Source organism: Ictalurus furcatus, chromosome 7 (assembly GCF_023375685.1).
Source record: "Ictalurus furcatus strain D&B chromosome 7, Billie_1.0, whole genome shotgun sequence".
Lineage (NCBI taxonomy): Eukaryota > Metazoa > Chordata > Actinopteri > Siluriformes > Ictaluridae > Ictalurus > Ictalurus furcatus.
The window spans coordinates 18105859-18126041 of NC_071261.1; the positions used below are offsets into that span (position 1 = coordinate 18105859).

General features: G+C 39.4%; 1 protein-coding gene across 2 annotated transcripts; it reads left to right on the forward strand.

The window, feature by feature from the left end:
- The first annotated feature begins 3418 nt into the window (after window positions 1–3418).
- On the forward strand, window positions 3419–17543 carry gal3st4 (galactose-3-O-sulfotransferase 4). 2 transcript variants are annotated; one of them, XM_053629052.1, is made up of 4 exons: window positions 3419–3915; window positions 12372–12482; window positions 14744–15050; window positions 16083–17543. In XM_053629052.1, exons 2-4 carry the CDS (start codon window positions 12376–12378, stop codon window positions 17076–17078), a joined length of 1410 nt encoding a protein of 469 aa, XP_053485027.1. In that variant the 5' UTR covers window positions 3419–3915; window positions 12372–12375; the 3' UTR covers window positions 17079–17543. The 2 variants fall into 2 exon arrangements, with proteins under 2 accessions (XP_053485027.1, XP_053485026.1); XM_053629051.1 differs by lacking the exon at window positions 3419–3915 and adding an exon at window positions 8951–10632.
- The last annotated feature ends 2640 nt before the right edge of the window (window positions 17544–20183 follow it).

Sequence of the window (20183 nt, forward strand, 5' to 3'; positions counted from 1 at the left end):
TTCTGGAGGAAGCTGTTACAGGCAGTGCTGGCGCTCATTTCACCTCTAGATGTCACTTGGAGAGTACATGGAAACTGTGTAATATGATAAAGGATTAATGGAATTTCAGAACCAGATTTGCCACATGATGATTAATATCTGGTCAGCAGTAGTTCAACAAATGGGCTAGTAATGATAAACCAACAAAATTAACCTCTATGGTATGTGTACATGATAAAAGAATGAGTATATACAGACGTGTATATAGCATTTCTAGCCTGATGCGAGTGGTTTCCTCCAGGATATCAGTGTCCTCATCCACAGGAGACGAGGAATCACTTATTGCTTTGAAGAATATGAAAATTTAATCAAATGCTATGACTTTATCAGTCACCAGATCTTGACCCAATTGAACATCTATGGGACATTTTGGAGTCACATGCTAGGCATTGTAAATAAATACATCTATATATGTTTGTGTGCATGTGTGTGTGTGTGCGTGTGTGTGTGTGTGTGTTATACAGGAATAAAACTGAAATGTAAGTAATGACATACTTCTGTGGTCTTTAAGACTAGATAGAATACAAGCTATAGCAGCTGTGTAGTTGACAGTTATGCTTAAGGAACCAGTGGCGGATCTCTGGCAGTTCTGAGATTTCAATTTACCAGATCTTCCAATTACTACATTCGAACCGCTAAACCATCACTGATGCATAAACAAAGTTGAAACAGATGAGACATGGAGATCTGTTCATATCCTCTGCCATGCAACAGTAGATGAATGCATATTCTGTAGTTCCTGACATTATTACTGAGCATAGGCAAATTGATTCAGCTGTATACACAGAAAATAATGACTTAATAATTTAGGGCTATATTACAGCTATGAGATTTTAAAGCATAAGAAGTGAACCTTAAGAATAAGAACCTTAAGTGTCTTAGCAAATTGGTAAAAAGAGTTAATGATGTTACAGTGGTGGGGCTCATGATCAACCACTATGAACGTTGGTATAGTTGCTATAGTTATTATTATGTTATTATAGTTGTAAGTCTGGCCACCTGAATTTAATGAGTTTTGTGTAAACTAAAACTCAACGACTTAAAAAATAAAATGTCAACTGGAATTTTAATAAATCCAAGAACATTGATGTTCATACAGTGAGGGAAAAAAGTATTTGATCCCCTGCTGATTTTGTACGTTTGCCCACTGACAAAGAAATGATCAGTCTATAATTTTAATGGTAGTTGTATTTGAACAGTGAGAGACAGAATAACAACAAAAAAATCCAGAAAAACGCATGTCAAAAATTTTATAAATTAATTTGCATTTTAATGAGGGAAAAAAGTATTTGACCCCCTCTCAATCAGAAAGATTTCTGGCTCCCAGGTGTCTTTTATACAGGTAACGAGCTGAGATTAGGAGCACACTCTTAAAGGGGGTGCTCCTAATATCAGTTTGTTACCTGTATAAAAGACACCTGTCCACAGAAGCAATCAATCAGTCATATTCCAAACTCTCCACCATGGCCAAGACCAAAGAGCTCTCCAAGGATGTCAGGGACAAGACTGTAGACCTACACAAGTCTGGAATGGGCTACAAGACCATTGCCAAGCAGCTTGGTGAGAAGGGGACAACAGTTGGTGCGATTATTCGCAAATGGAAGAAGCACAAAAGAACTGTCAATCTCCCTCGGCCTGGGGCTCCATGCAAGATCTCACCTCGTGGAGTTGCATTGATCATGAGAACAGTGAGGAATCAGCCCAGAACTACACGGGAGGATCTTGTCAATGATCTCAAGGCAGCTGGGACCATAGTCACCAAGAAAACAATTGGTAACACACTACGCCGTGAAGGACTGAAATCCTGCAGCGCGCGCAAGGTCCGCTGCTCAAGAAAACACATATACATGCCCGTCTGAAGTTTGCCAATGAACATCTGAATGATTCTGAGGACAACTGGGTGAAAGCGTTGAGGTCAGATGAGACCAAAATGGAGCTCTTTGGCATCAACTCAACTCGCCGTGTTTGGAGGAGGAGGAATGCTGCCTATGACCCCTGGAACACCATCCCCACCGCCAAACATGGAGGTGGAAACATTATGCTTTGGGGTTTTTTTCTGCTAAGGGGACAGGACAACTTCACCGCATCAAAGGGACCATGGACGGGGCCATGTACCGTCAAATCTTGGGTGAAAACCTCCTTCCCTCAGACAGGGCATTGAAAATGGGTCGTGGATGGGTATTCCAGCATGACAATGACCCAAAACACACGGCCAAGGCAACAAAGGAGTGGCTCAAGAAGAAGCACATTAAGGTCCTGGAGAGACCTAGGCAGTCTCCAGACCTTAATCCCATAGAAAATCTGTGGAGGGAGCTGAAGGTTCGAGTTGCCAAACGTCAGCCTCGAAACCTTAATGACTTGGAGAAGATCTGCAAAGAGGAGTGGGACAAAATCCCTCCTGAGATGTGTGCAAACCTGGTGGCCAACTACAAGAAACGTCTGACCTCTGTGATTGCCAACAAGGGTTTTTAAACCAAGTACTAAGTCATGTTTTGCAGAGGGGTCAAATACTTATTTCCCTCATTAAAATGCAAATCAATTTATAACATTTTTGATGTGCGTTTTTCTGGATTTTTTTGTTGTTATTCTGTCTCTCACTGTTCAAATAAATCTACCATTAAAGTTATAGACTGATCATTTCTTTGTCAGTGGGTAAACATACAAAATCAGCAGGGGATCAAATACTTTTTTCCCTCACTGTATAATACACAATATTTTGTATTACACAACTACTTGTGAGTAGAAACTTCAGCAGTAAGTGGTGATTTTAAACAGGTTTATGAGTGAACCCTTGCCTTAATCCTTACTTGGTAAATCCTGTCAATCTTTTATAAAGAGTCAGATGTGAACCATGTGTGCGTTTTGTGTGGTGTCCAGCAGGCAGAGTTGAATGAATGAATGCATTTGTTCTGCTGAATGGAGTACAGTAAGGAACAGAAAAACAGTGCCAAGAAAATAACACACCATCCACAGCTGAGCTTCTCTTTATGTGTCTATTTGGCTAAATATTGAACACATGAAAAGGGGATTAAAAAAAAGGCTAGCAAAGATAACTTCCCCCCTAGTTTCCACAACAGAATCTGCTTTCTACATGAATAATTCTCCAGGTTTAACCCATTCTTTTCTAAACTTCCATGTCACAGGTTCCACTGCACAGAAAAGGTGCTGTAATTGGATTTGAGGCTATGTATAGAACCCCAAACGACAGGCTCTCTTTCAGAAAATGTTCCAAGTAAAACCCTTTTAGAAATCTAGAACAATTTAATCATGGTTAGAACAATTACAGAACTCATTTTTCATACTAGTACGCATAAAATGGCCTTGCAGAAGCACTACCTAATGTGGGTTTATTTTAGATTGGGCTTGACCTAAGTGGAGAAATTACACACACACACACACACACACACACACACACACACACACACACACACACACACACACACACACACACACACACACACACACACACACACACACACACACACACACACACACACACACACACACACACACACACTGAGAGACAGAGGGAGATGCAGTGGGGGATGGGGGACTGCCAGAGAGTGGCTTAGGTTGCATGTACCTGATAAACACACTAAGAAGGGACGAGAACAACAATAAAGTGTGTTTCCTCTTCTTCTTCTTCTTCAAAAAGAAAGAAAGAAAGTGCTCACTCCATCAGCTGGACTGCATTTTTCCCCCCTCGTATACCACAAGAGGATAATTTCAGAGTGTACTCAGTCCTCTCACACACGGGTTTGGCTCCTAAGGCGGACTGAGGAAACAACTACAGCAGGAATGACCGAGTTCTCAGACCGCTAGGCGAAATTTCACAAAGTTCTTCACTCAACTACAGCTTCAGTTCTGACCAACACGGTGAGTACACAAGTGGCCCAAAAGTTTTATATAGTTCCTATTGAGCTTTCCAATAGAAACAACCCCTTCTGAAAGTTTGACACGCAGCACTTGTTTGGCCACTGTGGTATTCTGCTTTTTCAGTTAACCAAGAGGATTCACACGAGAAATGGGAAATCACAACAGTTATATTTTTACAGTAACAATATAACCATTACGTGCATGCATATTTTCTGAGTTATAAGCCACATTTAATTTGGGATTTCTCTTGGTAAAATACAAACAGTTTTTATACAGTTTGTTGTATTGTGTTTGTTTTGGTGGGGGGGGGGGGGGGGTGTTTGATTTTTTTTAGTCACCTGACTTGAAGCTACAAAAGTCTGTCCTGAAACAAATATAAAATATCACATATCTGTTTGAAATTGAGGCGAGTTAAAAAAAAGTTTTTTAGGTTTAAATAAGCATTTATTCAGATGTCTTTGCATGTGCTTACTTGTTCAGCATTGATCCAGAAATAAAAAAATAAAATAAATATATTATTATTATTTTTAACAGTCATTAAATGGACATTCACTGGTACTATTACGTACCTTGAAATTAATCAGATTATTCTGGCCACTCGATTAGTGAGGCTAATCTTGTTTGTGTTTATCCCATTTGACATTCACTAACTAGTTTCCATGTGCAGTCCATAATTCAGGCTTATAGCAAACTGTAGCCTACGTGAGCTGTATACCAAATTATTTGCACAGTCAACAAAAAAGCAGTTGAAACTGCCTAGACTCTAAAGTTAAAAAAAAGTACAGTGCATTTTACTCAATAAAAACTAAATTAAAAATACAGAAATTTATTTGAAAACCTCTTCCCGTTTGCATACAAAGATTAAAACAATGCACACAGATCAGTGTTCTCGCCCATCTGTCCTTTGAATGGTATTCATGAAAAAAGATTACACTAGGTTGTGTGCCTTATGGGAAATGTGGTTATATATGATCAGGCAGTGGGAGTATGATGTAAATAAGAACCAAGCACATTCCAGAAATGATTAAAAAATTCCTCTGAGCCAGTGGTTTGAATCACTCTTGACAGAAATCCTAAACAAATCCATATCTTTATAAATCCTTTCTTCTAAGCAAATGTCATCTTATGGCAACAAGCCTATTTTAAACATCTAAGGTTTTCATACCACTGCTTATGGCATTTGCTGTCCATATGCTGGATTCTCCATCTGCCTTTTGCACATCATCTCCACAATCCTGCTAAATAATACACGTCTATGTGAACATGGCCCTGCTTGATAAAATATTAATGTGGAGAAACTGGGCCAGAAGGCTACATGGGTGTTCTGCCCATCCAAGCTTTCTCGTCTGTGGTTTTCATACCTGCTGAAAGTGACTCAACAATAACCCGAGAACATTAAGCCTAAACCCAGTAGATACCTTTGCAATAATGTTTAAAACCAATAGATAGGACAGTCACAACAAACTCTAGTCCCTAGTATATTATATACAGTGCTGTAAAAAAAAGTATTTGATTTCTTCTGTGTTTGTGTATATTTCATAATAAATATTTGTAGATCTTCGAACGAAATACAACATAAAACAAAGGCTACCTGATTAAACACACCATACAGTTGTTATTTATTTATTTATTTTATTGAAGCAAAAAAAGTTATCCGACACATATCACCAATGTGAAAAACTAACCACCCACTGAAATTTAAAATCTGGTTGTGCCAGATTTAGCAGCAGTAACTGCAACCAAATGCTTCTGATAACTGGAGATCAGTCTTTCACTTACTTCTAGGACTAGGACTTACTCCTATGCTTTGGATCATTGTCTTGCTGCATAATCCAGTTATGTTTGAGTTTCAACATACGGACTGAAGACCGGACATTCTCCTTTAGGATTTTCTGGTAGAGAGCAGAATTCATGTATCCCTCAATTATTGCGTTGCCCAGGCCCTGAAGCAGCAAAGCATCCCCACACCATCACACTTCCACCACCATGCTTGACTGTAGGTATGATGATCTTTTTTTGGAATTCTCTGTTTGGTTCATGCCAGATGTAACAGGACCCGTCTTCCAAACAGTTCCACTTTCGACTTATCAGGCCATAAAACATTCTTCCTAAAGGTTTGAGGATCATCAAGGTGTGTTTTGGCAAAATTCAGAGGAACCTTAATGTTCTTCTGGGTTAGCAGTGGTTTTCACCTCACCACTTTTCCATGGATGCTGTTTCTGCCCATTGTCTTTCTGATAGTGGAGTCATGAACAGTGACCTTTATTGATGCAAGAGAGGCCTGTAGGTCCTTTGATGTTGTCCTTGGCTATTTTCTGACTTGCTGGATGAGTAGTTGCTATGCTCATGGAGGAATTTTGGAAGATTGGCCACTTCTGGGAAGCTTCACTACTTTGCTGAGTTTTTACATTTGGAGATAAGGGCTCTCGCTTTGGTTCTTTGGAGTCCCAGATCCTTTGAAATAGCTTTGTAACCCTTACCAGTCTAATGTATTTCAATCACCTTCCTCCTCCTCATTTCTGGAATTTCTTTCAATTTTGGCATAATGTTTTACTGGATAAGACCTTTTAACCAACTTCATGCTGTTGAAGCTCTATTTGCATGTTGATTTGATTGAACAGGGTTTGCAGTAATCAGGCCTGGTTGTGTCTAGTCCAGCTGAATCCCATTATGAATGCAGTTTCATAGATTTGAGGAATTAGTAACTACGGGGGCAAATGCATTTTCACTCAGGCCTAGTTGGTATTGGATAACATTTTTGCTTCAGTAAATAACATTATCATTTAAAACTATATTTTGTGTTTACTCAGGTAGTGTTTGTTTTATCTTAAATTTTGTCTCATTTTCTGAAACAATTTATTACGAGATATACACAAAAACCAAAGAAATCAGGATACTCAAATACTTTTTCACAGCACTGTAGCTATACTATATTATATATACTACATAGTATATAAAAAACTGTGAGACCTGGCTGACTCTCATATTGCTTATTTGGCAGTTCTTTCTGATGTTTATAATAATAATAATAATAATAACAGACTTTGTTTTATATATAATATTTTATATGATTTCTCTGACATACTATGAAGTTATTTGGACCTACAGTATATGAACAAAAACATGTGGACACCTGACCATCACACCCATATGTGGGCCTTCTCCAAACTGTTGGAAAGGTGGAAGCACACAATTGTATAGGATGTCTTTGTATGCTGTAGCATTAAGATTTCCCTTAATTGGAACTAAGGGGCCAAACCTGTTCCAGCATGACAATGCTCCTGTGCACAAAGCGAGGTCCATAAAGACATAGTTAGCTAAGGCTGGTGTGGAACAACTCAAGTGGCCTGCACTAAGCCCTGAATTCAAACCCACTGAACACCTTTGGGATGAACTGGAATGCCAACTACACCCCAGGCCTCCTCGCCTGACATCATTGTCTGACCTCACTAATGCTCTTGTGGCTGAAAGGGCAAATCACCACAGCCATGTTTCATAATCTAATGAAAATTCTACCTAGAAGAGTGGAGGGCGTTAAATCTGTGTGCACTAAATCTGGAATGGGATGTTCAAAAAGCACATATGAGTGTCAGCTGTCTACATACAGTCCATATAGTGAACATAGGGATCTATATGAAAATGTGTAATCTATATTACTTTCCTACCTTCTATTGTACTTTCCAATATCCTTTAAATATATACCATGTAAACATGACTCCATTCTGTAGTTAATATTTAGGTTGGTGATATGACAAAAGAAATATCATAAGACATCTACATGATATACAGTATATCACTGATATTCAGTAACTGCTTTATTCTGGTCAGGGTTGCAGTGGAACTAGAGCCTGTCCCAGTAATACTGGGTACAGGGCAGAAGAATTCACCATGGATAGGATGCTAGTCCATCTCAGGGCACAAGCACTAGTTTAATATTATAAAATAATAAAGGGGGCAGAAAACTATCTGACATTTAAAGGGCTACAATCCATTTGAACCTCCATGGATTGGACTCTTTTGTCAATTGACAGAGGAAATCAGTGGTATATTACACAGATAATCAAGCCAAGTTGTGTGGTTAAGAAGCTAATGATGGTTGATTGCTATGAACAGTTTAAGAAGGTTTCGATTAGAGTTGGACAAATTAAGACTCTTGAAGTGTCTGAGCCATGCACAAACTCAATAACTCTGTTGTCTAAACATGGTCAAACATGTGATTGATCAGGTTTTATATTCAAATTATGTCTAAAAAGCACAAGCACAAGCAAATTCCACAGAATAAGTGACAGCCATATACAGTTATACACTCTATATCCTGTTGAGAGCTACATTACCGTATGTTGTCGTGAACTTTTCTTACTATCTGCAAAATGTGAAATTCAAACATGATGTCTGTCTTTTTGAAATTCAACCAAGGAATGTAGACTCATACTGTTATGGCCTGCAGTATTCATGAAACCTCTTTGATCTCTCTCATCTGCTGCTGGAAAATGCATACACTGGACTTCCAATTTTATGGGTCCATATGCTCAAGTTATGTTTATTTAAAATGGCATATGGCACAGCAAAAGGCACGCTTTTTATTGCACAGATTGAAAATGACTTGGTCAAGAGTGCATATATGATTTACTTAAAAGTAATTTACAGTAGAATATGAGCATTCTTTCCCAAAATCACAGTAACACATGACCATCTTGACATGTAAAAAGGCCAACAATTGTTCTACCGAACCAAGGTTTTATTTTTGTCTGTGAGTTAGTGTTGGTTATTAGTTCCTCAAGTGCACAATGCTCTCTTCCCATTTGTAGGACCCACAGTCTGGCTTTCTACTCTTTCTTATTTCTCTTTCCACGTTTATTTTAGTTGCACACAGTCTCAACACTAGACTTGCATAATTCATAATATTGTGAAGTAAATACCTCTGCTTGCTACAGTCCATTTAACTAATCAGCAATGAATTATGTATTTTGCATAGTGGTTGAGCAAGCATAGAACAGAGCAGTATCACACAGCAAAGATCATATAAACACCCCCCCCCACCCCCCCAAAAAAAATTTGGGCAAAAAAGTCCCTGGTTTGATAGCTCACTTTTTGGCTAGAAGAAGTGAACTCAGCATGGGCTATAATTCACAGTCAAGCAGAGCAAAGAAGAAGTCTGTTTGTTTTGATCTATATATATGAAATTTAGCCAACAATGTTGCAAGATTTATGAAGATTTATAATATTTTTATTGTTCAGATTTAAGGGGGCACGGTGGCTTAGTGGTTAGCAGGTTTGTCTCGCACCTCCGGGGTTGGGGGCTCGAATCCTGCCTCTGCCATGTGTGTGCGGAGCTTAAATCTTCTCCCTGTGCTTCAGGGGGTTTTCTCTGGGTACTCCGGTTTCCTCCCAGATTCCAAAGACTGATTGGCATTTCCAAATTGTCCGTAGTATGCGAATGTGTGTACGATTCTGCCATGCGACGGGTTGGCACCCAATCCAGGGTGTCCCCCACCTTGTGCCCCAAGTTCCCTGTGATAGGCTCCAGGCTCCCCACGACTCTGAGTAGGATAAGCAGTAAAGAAAATGGATGGATGTCCGGATTTAGAAGTTAAAATGATTAATACCCAATAACATGTGTTCAAACAACTCATGACATTCTTGCTGCATTGAAATGTGGCCCAAATCAAATTTTTGACACTGTGCACAGCAAATCCACATGCAATTTTGCATTTTCAATTCTGATATACAGCATTGAAATTTGAGGCATTGGAATCTGATACACACCCGATACGTGGCAGCTAGCCTGCAGTTTAAAGGCATATCAGAATCCGATTTTGGCGTAATTTTAACTTTTTTGTTGTTGTTGTTTTTTTGTTTTTGTTTTTTTTACAGAAAGTCACTGACAGAGGTATTTCAAAGTTGGCGTTCCAACACATCCACGCTACAGTTTGGCATCCAAATAGGTCCTTTCAAAGTAGCCACTATGACTACGCAGAAAACCATCATTAAAATCTTGTCACTGATTCACCTCTTTGCTCTCGTAGTGATTTGTTCTGCATTCGCAGTTGGCTTGCACTGCAGATTAGCTGAGGGTGAAAAACAACTGTAGGTTGCCGATGTTGCTTTTTTTCCTTTCTGTTTACATGTTTACTCTAGAGTGTCGGGCTAAGTCAGATTAGTGTAATGAAACCCATGTTAACAAAAGAACTGGATCCGTATAATAAATGGAAATGAAACACATTAGCCTTGCAGATGATTGCTGTCGCAAATGGATTTTTAGTGCGTTTAACTGCATCTGCACCGCTGGGGTGTGACGTCAGAGAGCGGCTTATATTAAACTGTGTGAAGCCGCTCTAAAACACACCCACTCATTCCCCCTCCTCTACCTGAATACACACACACACACACACACACACACACACTCTCTCTTTCTCTCTCTCTCTTTAACACACAAAGCGCGCGCCATCATCTACATTTGCTGTTCTCCAGAATCAGGAACAGTACGAATTGGCCGCGGGTGCGAGACAGTATACAGCACGCATCAGAGACCAGTTACTTCCGCTGTCCTTTTAGCTGGACTGGATTTGTGTCCATGGATCGGTCGCAGGGTATGGTGGTGGTGGTGGTGGTGGTGGTTGGGTGGATCTGAAGCGTTCCTGCCGATCTTAGCCGACATGCACCGGGTCTCTGCCGTCTCCGGCCCGGCTTTATCATGCTGTTCAGACTCTTTGCGAGGTAAGCGCGAGCAGCAATGATTTATTTTCAGCGCTAAGCCTGGCTCCGAGTGATGGTTTCCGAGAGAGGCTGTGGCTAACATTGTGGGAGGCGATATACGAGACAAGCAATAGCAGGCATGTCAAAACAAAGGCTCCCCGATCATCGCACACACTTTTCCTTCATTGTCTCTTCATGCACTGGAGTTAAAATTGTGACTGAACGTAGCACGCAGTTATCAGCCATTGCTGCTGCTTTGTGCATCAGATTACAGGATAAAGAGACGTTTGTTTTCTTCATTCTTTAGCGCAACGGAGTCCTGTTGTCCACACAATCATTTCCTTGTTTTTTTCACCAGTAATTTTATTTATTTATTTTAAATGATAGGTAGAATAATTGTGTGCAATTGCCTAACAACTGTAACAACACAAAGTCCTAAGACTCACAGCGTAGTCAGTGAACCTTAGCCAATTTAATCTGGACGTGTTTAAAGGTCTGTCTTTTCATCTGGTTTTGCACAGACATTTTGGAAGAAAGGGGGGGGGGGGCAATCTCCACCCACATTCACACCCACTCCACCCCACATGCACATCATTCCTCCTAGTCCTTCCATACTTGATTGTGCACTCTGTTCATTTCAGAGTCTGCTCAAACATTATTCCTTGAAAGCACGCTTTTTAAGCAATACCCCAAGTGTTCATGTGTTGAGATCGGTTGGCTTGACATAAGATCAGTGTTGCAATCAGATCACTTAATGTCGAACATGAATCTGCTTAAGCTTTACTCACTGTATCACATTTATTCCATCAGCCATTCACACAGACACGTACTATAATCTTCAGTGACGGCTGACTTTATTTATAGCAATAGCCAGCCATCATCAGTTTTAGCTTTCTGGATCATAAACTTGATCAATTCCTAGATCTGAAAGGTCGGCCATATACGTCCTTGAATTGGTGTTTTCTAAGCATTTCCTGCATCTGTATGTATGCACACACAGGAACACACTTACACACATCTGTTACATTGTTATATGCTTGCATGTGGCTGAGTGCAGCCTGTTTATTTCCCATTGTGGTTCCCAATGGAATTATCAGCATTTCATTGTTACCGTCATTGTAACAAGATCCCATAACCAACCAGTTACTGAAACAAGGGTGTTGTTGATTATAACAGACATCACTTAGGTAAAACATAAACACATGCTTGAGATAGTGCTTTTTAACTTAATATTTATATGATGTCCTGCACTGTTTTTGTAATAAAATAAACAAGCATACATGAAGTTCTCAGAGATTTACAGGCAAAATATATGTGTTTAGTATTGAACCAGAGGAGTTGCCAAAGAGCAGTGAAGCACTTGGAACCAAACATATGATCCCTTGATATTTCCTGTTTTAATGCTTCACATATCATAATATTGTGTTCTTAATGTTGTTTTTTATTCACTGGTTACCTGGAAATGAGTTAGTTCATTGCCAGACCTTTAAGCTGTGATTAACAAGACACGCTACCAAATAATGTACATTTGTTACAAAAAGTAATTATACGAATTCAATTAGTTTTAATGATAGTGCTTGTAATTTTCATTTCCACTGTACATTTTCATTTCTTGGTTCACTTATTAATCCACTTTTGTTTGTCTCCATCTAGCTTTTCTGCTGCTGGGTGGACACCTCATTTCTCTGCTCTTACATCATCTACCATGGCAGAGTACTCTAAATATTAATTTCTCTCCTTTTTTTTTTTTTTTGCACTAGGAGAATGCGCTGGCTGGGATGCTATCGGCTGGGACCCAAGTGGAAAGCGCTCCTGGTGTTTGTGGTCATCGCCTTTGCAGGCCAACTCCTGGGGGTCCTCTTCAATAAAAGGTCAGAAGGTGGCCTGGTGCCCATTCAACATTTCACATAATGGCATTTTTCCTCGGTCATTACCTTTTGTGATCAAAGAAATCTGTTAATTTTTTAAATCGGGAAAGACTAGAATGCAAGCAACATAGCAGGCATGTCCAACGCTGAAATGCTAACCACTCGGTTTATAATAATATATTTGACCTACTACTCAGTCAAAGATGGTGACTTTCAAATCAACCAAAAAATAAGAAAAACCCCTGCTTCGAACGTTTCAAAATCTTTTTTTGTTCTGATGCTTAAAAAGTAGTAGCCAAATGTAAATGCTTCTAAAGCTAACTAGTTAAATATAAATTAAATAGTGTGTAAATTGGTTGTTTGAACAAGACGTTACATTCCAGGCTTCATCCTTGCTTTGTTGGCAGCTGCATACACTTGCTCAACAACAATCTCTGCTACTTCCTTAAAAGCTTAATTTTTCTTCCTAATGTCTCTAATCAAATAGGACAACTTAAGATGATACCACTGTGCTAAGTGTTTTCTAACATTTTTGTGTTTAAAACAGTAAATGTGTCTTAATTCCAGGTAGGAACTAAACTTGCAAGTGGGAAATTGAAGAAATCTCAGACCAAATCTCAATTCAAATGTTACTTGACACGTCGCTACTTGTTGCTTGCAGTTTCTGAAATTGCAGCCCCATGTCCCTCATGTACATAAAGAATGAATGATCGTCTGTCACTTTATCTCTTGCTAGTAAGAATGTAGGATTTCAGGTAGTGAGCAGAGTTGTGCTGTGTTCGTTTGATTTTACAAATCATTTTAATGGTTATAAATAATTGTAAGTGTATTGTACACTGTACACTGTAGAAAGCAGTCAAACACTTTGTTTGGTTTGCTCTCCATTCGTGGTTTCAGTAGGGACATTAGACAAGATATTTGTAAAAGGATTAAATTGAAAATGCACTGTGATATGTTTCTCAATGTTCACAATGTTTACCATCCCCTTCTGACTTATTTTCCCGTTCATAGTAGGCAATATGTTGACAAGGTTTTTTTTCTTTTTGTTTGGAGGGGGATGAAAATTCTCAAAAACTCCGAAGTGGGGCTTATAGGAAAAAAGTCTGAATACCCCTGAGCTATATATACGTAAATATATGCGAATGTGTAAAGTACAGGAAGTGAACAGATATACAGTGTCATAAGTATAAATCAAGTATAAACAAAATGACTAATAGAAGATGTATTCTATATTTAATTAGAGTTTCCCCCCCATTTCAGGAGTCTGTTATTATCACTGTACTTATTTTTTCTTTTCTCTTGGCATTCTCACCTTTTCCAGAACCATTTCCTTTTTTTTTTTTTTTTAAATTGTAAGGCTGCAGTTAAATCATTACTAAATAATCAAATTAAGTAAGTGGATTTTGTTGCTTAGGCTGTTAGTATACTAAACATTGATTAATCTTGTAGCTTTTTAGTGCATTACTCGTGGGGTGTCTTTTTCTTTTTATAGTGCTTTGATTGCAGCTACAGTATCACTCTAACTGATCACATTTACTTTGGGAAGTCATGGAGCTTGACCTACTTCTTTCTCCTTGGGTTCCTTTAGTTTGTTTCCCCCTTATTACCTTACTTTCATTTATTCCCTTTCCCTTCATTCTCTATCACTCTCCTGTGAGGAAACAGAGGCTTCTCTGTCTCTCTCTTCTCTTTTGTGGCGACATTTCCAAGTCTTTGTCAGATAGACTACAGGGAACTTCATTCCCAGGCTTCATTTGCACTTAAGCAGTGCCATATAAGACTGCATACCAATCCAGCTTTTTTTTTGCCAATTATGGCAATCCTTCCTGCTGAACCACCCTATACCACTATCACCATCAGCAATAAACATTACTAAGAGAAACACCAACATTCTTCTCACAGTACTAACCATCACCAAGAAAACTATTCTGAGCAATTGGAAATTAAATACTTTAATTCTGTAGTCTGCAGTCTCCCCCTTTTATGGGACCCTACTGGTTGAAACATCTAGTAACAGTAACAAAGTCTCAATAGCTTCCATTGTACATTGCACATTGGATGGCATCCAGTGGGGGTGTGGGCTGTGCTATTTCACCATGGTTCTGAAGAAATGGCATTTTGTTCTAATGTATAGAATGGAAGATGTCAGTAGACTCATTTCACTTACTCTAATACCACCATGCTGTTTCTCTATTATTATCTCTTATTATGTAATATCTGACTAGACACATCCCTTTGTCTTTGTCTGTCTCTTATACTGTTAGTTGGGTGCAGCCGGAGCGGCCTCGGTCTCTGTTCTCTCTTTCGGAGACAGGTCAGGGGCCTCCTCTTGGCTCTTGCAGGCCCCAAACACACATCATGTTCCTGAAGACCCACAAGACAGCCAGCAGCACCGTTCTCAACATGCTCTACCGCTTCGGTGAGGAGCAGGGCCTGCTTTTCGCCCTCCCAATGGGCTACCAGTTTGGCTATCCTCTCCCCTTCATAGCCCAGAGGGTCAAAGGGTACAGGGGTCCCCATGTAGCCAAGTTTGACATCATGGGGAACCACATGCGCTTTTACAAGCCAGAGGTATGGGAATAAATGTTGTTAACTATGTTTTAATGTCAATGGAGTTTTGTCATGCAACAATACTTCATTAAGCAGTGTGTCCTCTGAATGACATGATTTTTAGTAGTGAAACAATTCTTAGACCTGGCTTGTAACACATAGCTTTGTAACTCATTACTGTCACCTAGTTACTTACAGATGATCCGCGTGACATTAGCAATTTAGTGCACTGATCACCGAACATTTACAGCCAGAAGAGTTTCATCTATTATAGATAGAAAGCTGTTAACCCGCTTTGAAAGATAAATATTTCAAAGCTTCCATACTTCTAATATTGTTTCACTTTCATTAGAACATTGCCATCAAACGCAGAACAACGTCCATATTTAAACAAGTATAGGCTTCAGCTATCTTATCTAGAAATATTCAGGCCAGAACTGTACGTCAGATGTGTTGTAGTGATGTAGAGGTTAAATATAGGATACTCTGTAAGAATAGGGCTTTGCATCCATAATGCTGTGTTCATGTTCCAGTTATGAAAATTGTAGTAAATCCCACACAACTCTTAGGAATGCATGCAATCCACTCATTCACTTACTCAACCACCTACCCATCCACCTACTCACACGTAGCAGGCAGATGATGGTCCACAAGAGGGAGCAACTACTCTAGCAGCAATGTATGTGTGTTAGGATTGTTCTAGTGACCCAGCTCAAAGCACAAGTGGTTCCTCTGATCAATGCCACATTTTCTTGAGTGAAATTTATATATAGCACTTAAAAGTGTGTAGATTTACATAACTGCAGCTGACACACTGCCCTGCACAGTTTTCCCTACATCCATCCTACCCAGTTCAGTTCTAGAAAGTGAAGGGATTAAAGATTAGCTAACATGTTGAGAGTATGGGAAACCTCACACTCTATAGGGCAGTGGATCTCCAGGAGTACAGCTGTGAAACGGTTTATTATTGTATACATGTACAGTACACATAATATTCACTAGATACTAATATTATATAATAAAAGTGATATCATGTCTGTTCTCTGTCCACAGGTGGAGAAAGTCATGCCTGCAAATACTTTCTATTTCTCCATTTTACGAGACCCTGTGGCATTAGCGGAGTCCTCCTATGCCTATTACAAAAATGTTGCCCCTGCCTTCCGGCGTTCAAAGGGACTAGGCGACTTTGCAGATAACCCGAACAAATACTATGACCCCCGGCTGCGCAACAACCACTATGCTCGCAATCTGCTGTGGTTTGACTTTGGCCTTGATCACAATGCTAACTACTCCTTGGCTCTTGCAAAACGCGGTGAAGCAGCGGTACGACGCAACTTTAAACTTATCCTTTTGTCTGAGTACTTTGACCAGTCCATGGTGCTGCTCCGACATGCTCTTTGCTGGCCTCTGGATGCTGTTGTATCCTTTAACCTGAATGCCAGACAGCAGATATCCAAGAGTAGGTCAGGCTGGGTGGGAAATGCCGGTGCTCCAGCATCTTTAGCACTGACAGAAGAGCAGCGTCAGAAGCTGCGTGAGTGGAACGCCTTGGACTGGCACCTGTACCAAGCCTTTAACAGCACTTTCTGGTACGAGGTGGAGAGATTTGGACGAGTGAGGATGGACACTGAGGTGAACTTACTGAGGAGTAGACGTGAGGTTCTGGCCCGTGTATGTCTGCGTGATGGAGGCCGGCCGGTTGAAGCTAGCCGCATTCGGGACAGGGCCATCCGTCCCTTCCAGAGTGGCCTGGTGAAGATTTTGGGGTACGAGTTGCAGCTGGGTCTGGACAATGCCACGAGGCAAGCCTGTCTGCGTATGATTAGGCCAGAGATCCAATACAAGGATCTGTTGGATCTCCGACAGTTTCCGCGTGCCCAGCAACTTCCAGGAGCAGCAGTGGCTGCAGGTGGGCTCGCTGTTAAGAAGGATTCGTCACATCATAGGACTGGACATCATGCCGGAGAGTCATTAGAGAGAGATTGGGATGGAACCATACTGGTCCGTAATCAATCCCAAGAACAAGTGGACATGGGGAAACTGAGATAGTGAGTGAAATAGCCACAGTTTTTTCCTGATTTATGGCTCCACTGGGCCTGTGCACTGGACTACTCAGAGCCGGAGTTAGATCCTGACCTGTAAGACTTGCTCAGCTTCTAAACTTCTCTTCATCCTGCCCTTTTTAGGTATCATGCATTAAATCATGCGATTTGGATGTCAGTGTGTAAAGAGCACTGTATTGAGGTATGCAGTGGTACAAATACAATGCAAATGGCCTCAGTATACAGCAGTGGGAATGATGCATGCTGGGTGAAGTGTGATGCAGCTTGTTTACATCATGGTGCATGGTGTCGGATTCTTTTGCTGCTTTCCTTGAGCTGAGATGGTACGAAAGCATTTAGAATGCTATCCATTGTCTCTCACTCCCACAAACACACTTTACATTTCATTTCACACTCCGTCCCACTCACTGACAATTGTGGCATTGAGCCACATAGCACTTTTCAGATTGACACTGCTTCCGTGCCTAGTGATGGCGCTGAAATAGAGCATAAAGCCATCGACTGGAGCACAAATACCACTAAAGCAGAACCATAGTTCCCTTACTGTCTGGCACAAATCTTGGAAATAAATGGAATGAAAATCAATGACATTGCTTTGGGTGTCAGCAATTGATTTATGATCAGTACATCACAGTAGCAGTTAGCTTTTTAGTGCAGGACTGCAGGAGGAAGGCTCACTGTTTGGAATACTACAGCACAGTCCCTCCAGGATTTTACGATTGCTGAAATGAATTCAAATGAATTATTCACGTTCGTCGAACATGAGTGCAGCTAATATAGTCTCATTTACCAACAAAAATCACTGCGAAAGATTGTGCAAAACAATTTTGTTTTCAATAAAAAAAAAACCTCTGCAAATTGCATCACAAATTTAAAAAATAAAACGCAGCAAAATCAAGCATTTTTGGCTGCAACAACCACAAAAAAAAAACTACGAAATCCTTTATGGACTGCTACAGCCCTTTTATTTTGGCATTGGTTACCATAACAGGGCTTGTCATGGTCATAGCATTGTATCATGGTGCATATTATATAAGCTACATAAAATGTCTCCAGTTGATGACACTGAAATAATTGAGCATAAATTAAATGTGTAATTGGCTGTTTTTGGTCCATCAGATGGAAAGATGGAATAGGCTATTTGGCTCACTGTAATCTACCTCTTGGCTCCTGTCAGAGGTTCTTGTCTCTTATTTATGCTGAATTTTTGAATATCTGTCTCTAAAATGGTTATATATTTATTTTACATTCCAGAGGAATTTGAATTAGAATCATTAGTAAAGACCTAGTGTACTTAAACATTAGTGTAGTATTACCAATACTTTTCAGTGTTTTATTCTTTTTTTATGGCAGTGAATAGATACCACTTAACAGACTTGATGTAGGTAGACTTGTGCATGATTATGCTGAGGTTTTCTAGCGAAATTGGAGTGACAGAGATGAATACTTTGCAGATGGTGAATGTTAACTGAATACAAGAAAGCTAGAATGTCCGTAAATAATCAAATACATATCTGTGCCCAAATCTAAAATCCAAAATGTAGTGATTTTGCCTTACTGTATGAAACAAATTGGAACAGGGCTTGATTATTAATGCTTGTTGTATTCATGTTTTTTCCTTCTAAAAAACTAATCTTAATGTATGTAATGTATTTATAGTTTCCTGAAAATGCAAGCGTCTCAATCTTGTGGTATGCAGAATGACGGTATGTACATTTGGTATGAATTTGACTGAATGCACTGTACAGCTTGATAAAGCTGAACATATTAACAGGGTGTTCAGCTTCCATGTTTAAATTTCTAAGTTTATAGCTTTTATCAGTTCAAGCATAATTATTAAAGCAGAACACTCCATGTGTAGTCATTATAATTATAGTAAGTGATGATGTGTAGTGTACATTAAAATACTTTGTGCATGTTTATAGATAGCATTCACTGACACCTGTGTTTAATAGGAATCCAGATTCATTGGTTATTGCCACAGTACATCATGGTTTTGTATTTTGCTATACTTTTCTATAACAAATTCACTTGTGCCGAGGGCAATATCTATGGGGAATATTGGAGTCTGAGAAAATCAAAACAAAAACATATCTAATGTAAATCCATTATAGATTTTTTTTCATATTCTAAATCAATATTTAGAGCGAATGTTTTGTAAAAGATGGCAAATAGTAAGGGGGATTGAAAGTGTGTGCCAACACGTATTCCAATATAGTGCATGATGGAAATGAAGCTGAATACTAATTAAGACTCCTTGGTCTCAACCAAAGCTTTGCATCATTATATTCACAATGTTTGTACTGTATAGGGGCTACCATTTGTCAACCAGTAAATACACAAGTACCTAACAGCCTTTAGGGGATTGTAAGAAAGCAATATGATTTAGATGTGCTCCAGCCTTTTTGTCAGCTCTTGCTGAAATTGTTGTTGTTTCTTTTTTTTTTTGTTCTTTTTTTGACAAGACTAAATGAAGCCTTCAGCTCAACTTGCCTGTGTCTGGCAGTTCCTCTTTGTTTTGTACTGACATAATAGCATAAAAAAACAGAGAAATGGCTTTGTAGACAAAAACTGCCCTTATTACTGGTCTGCTGGTGTTTCCATTATTCTGTTTACACCTGTATTAGATTGCTGCTCTGTCATAATTGATCTCAAGAGTTGATATCTTACAGTGAAAGATGGTACACAAAAGAAAACTTGAATTTACATTTACATCACTGATGCTATTTCAGTTAAAGGTACACCAAAGAGTTGGCGATACTTTTTAGTTAGGAAATACAGAACCTGTGACTGTGAAAATATAATTCATAAGCTATAATTGAGATGGATTTGTTTTTTGTGTGTTTTTACTGTTGCTCTTATATCTGACAAAACAACCCCCTAAGGCACAGGAAGTTACAGAGTCATTGGAGATTGGATGCAACTGACACCAAACAAAATCTTAACAGGGAGATGTCTAAGAAATATGAAGCAAGAAAGCTTTGCTGACCCAACATACTTTCCTCAGTACCAGAATCTTACAGTGCATCCGGAAAGTATTCACAGCGCTTCACTTTTTCCACATTTTGTTATGTTACAGCGTTATTCCAAA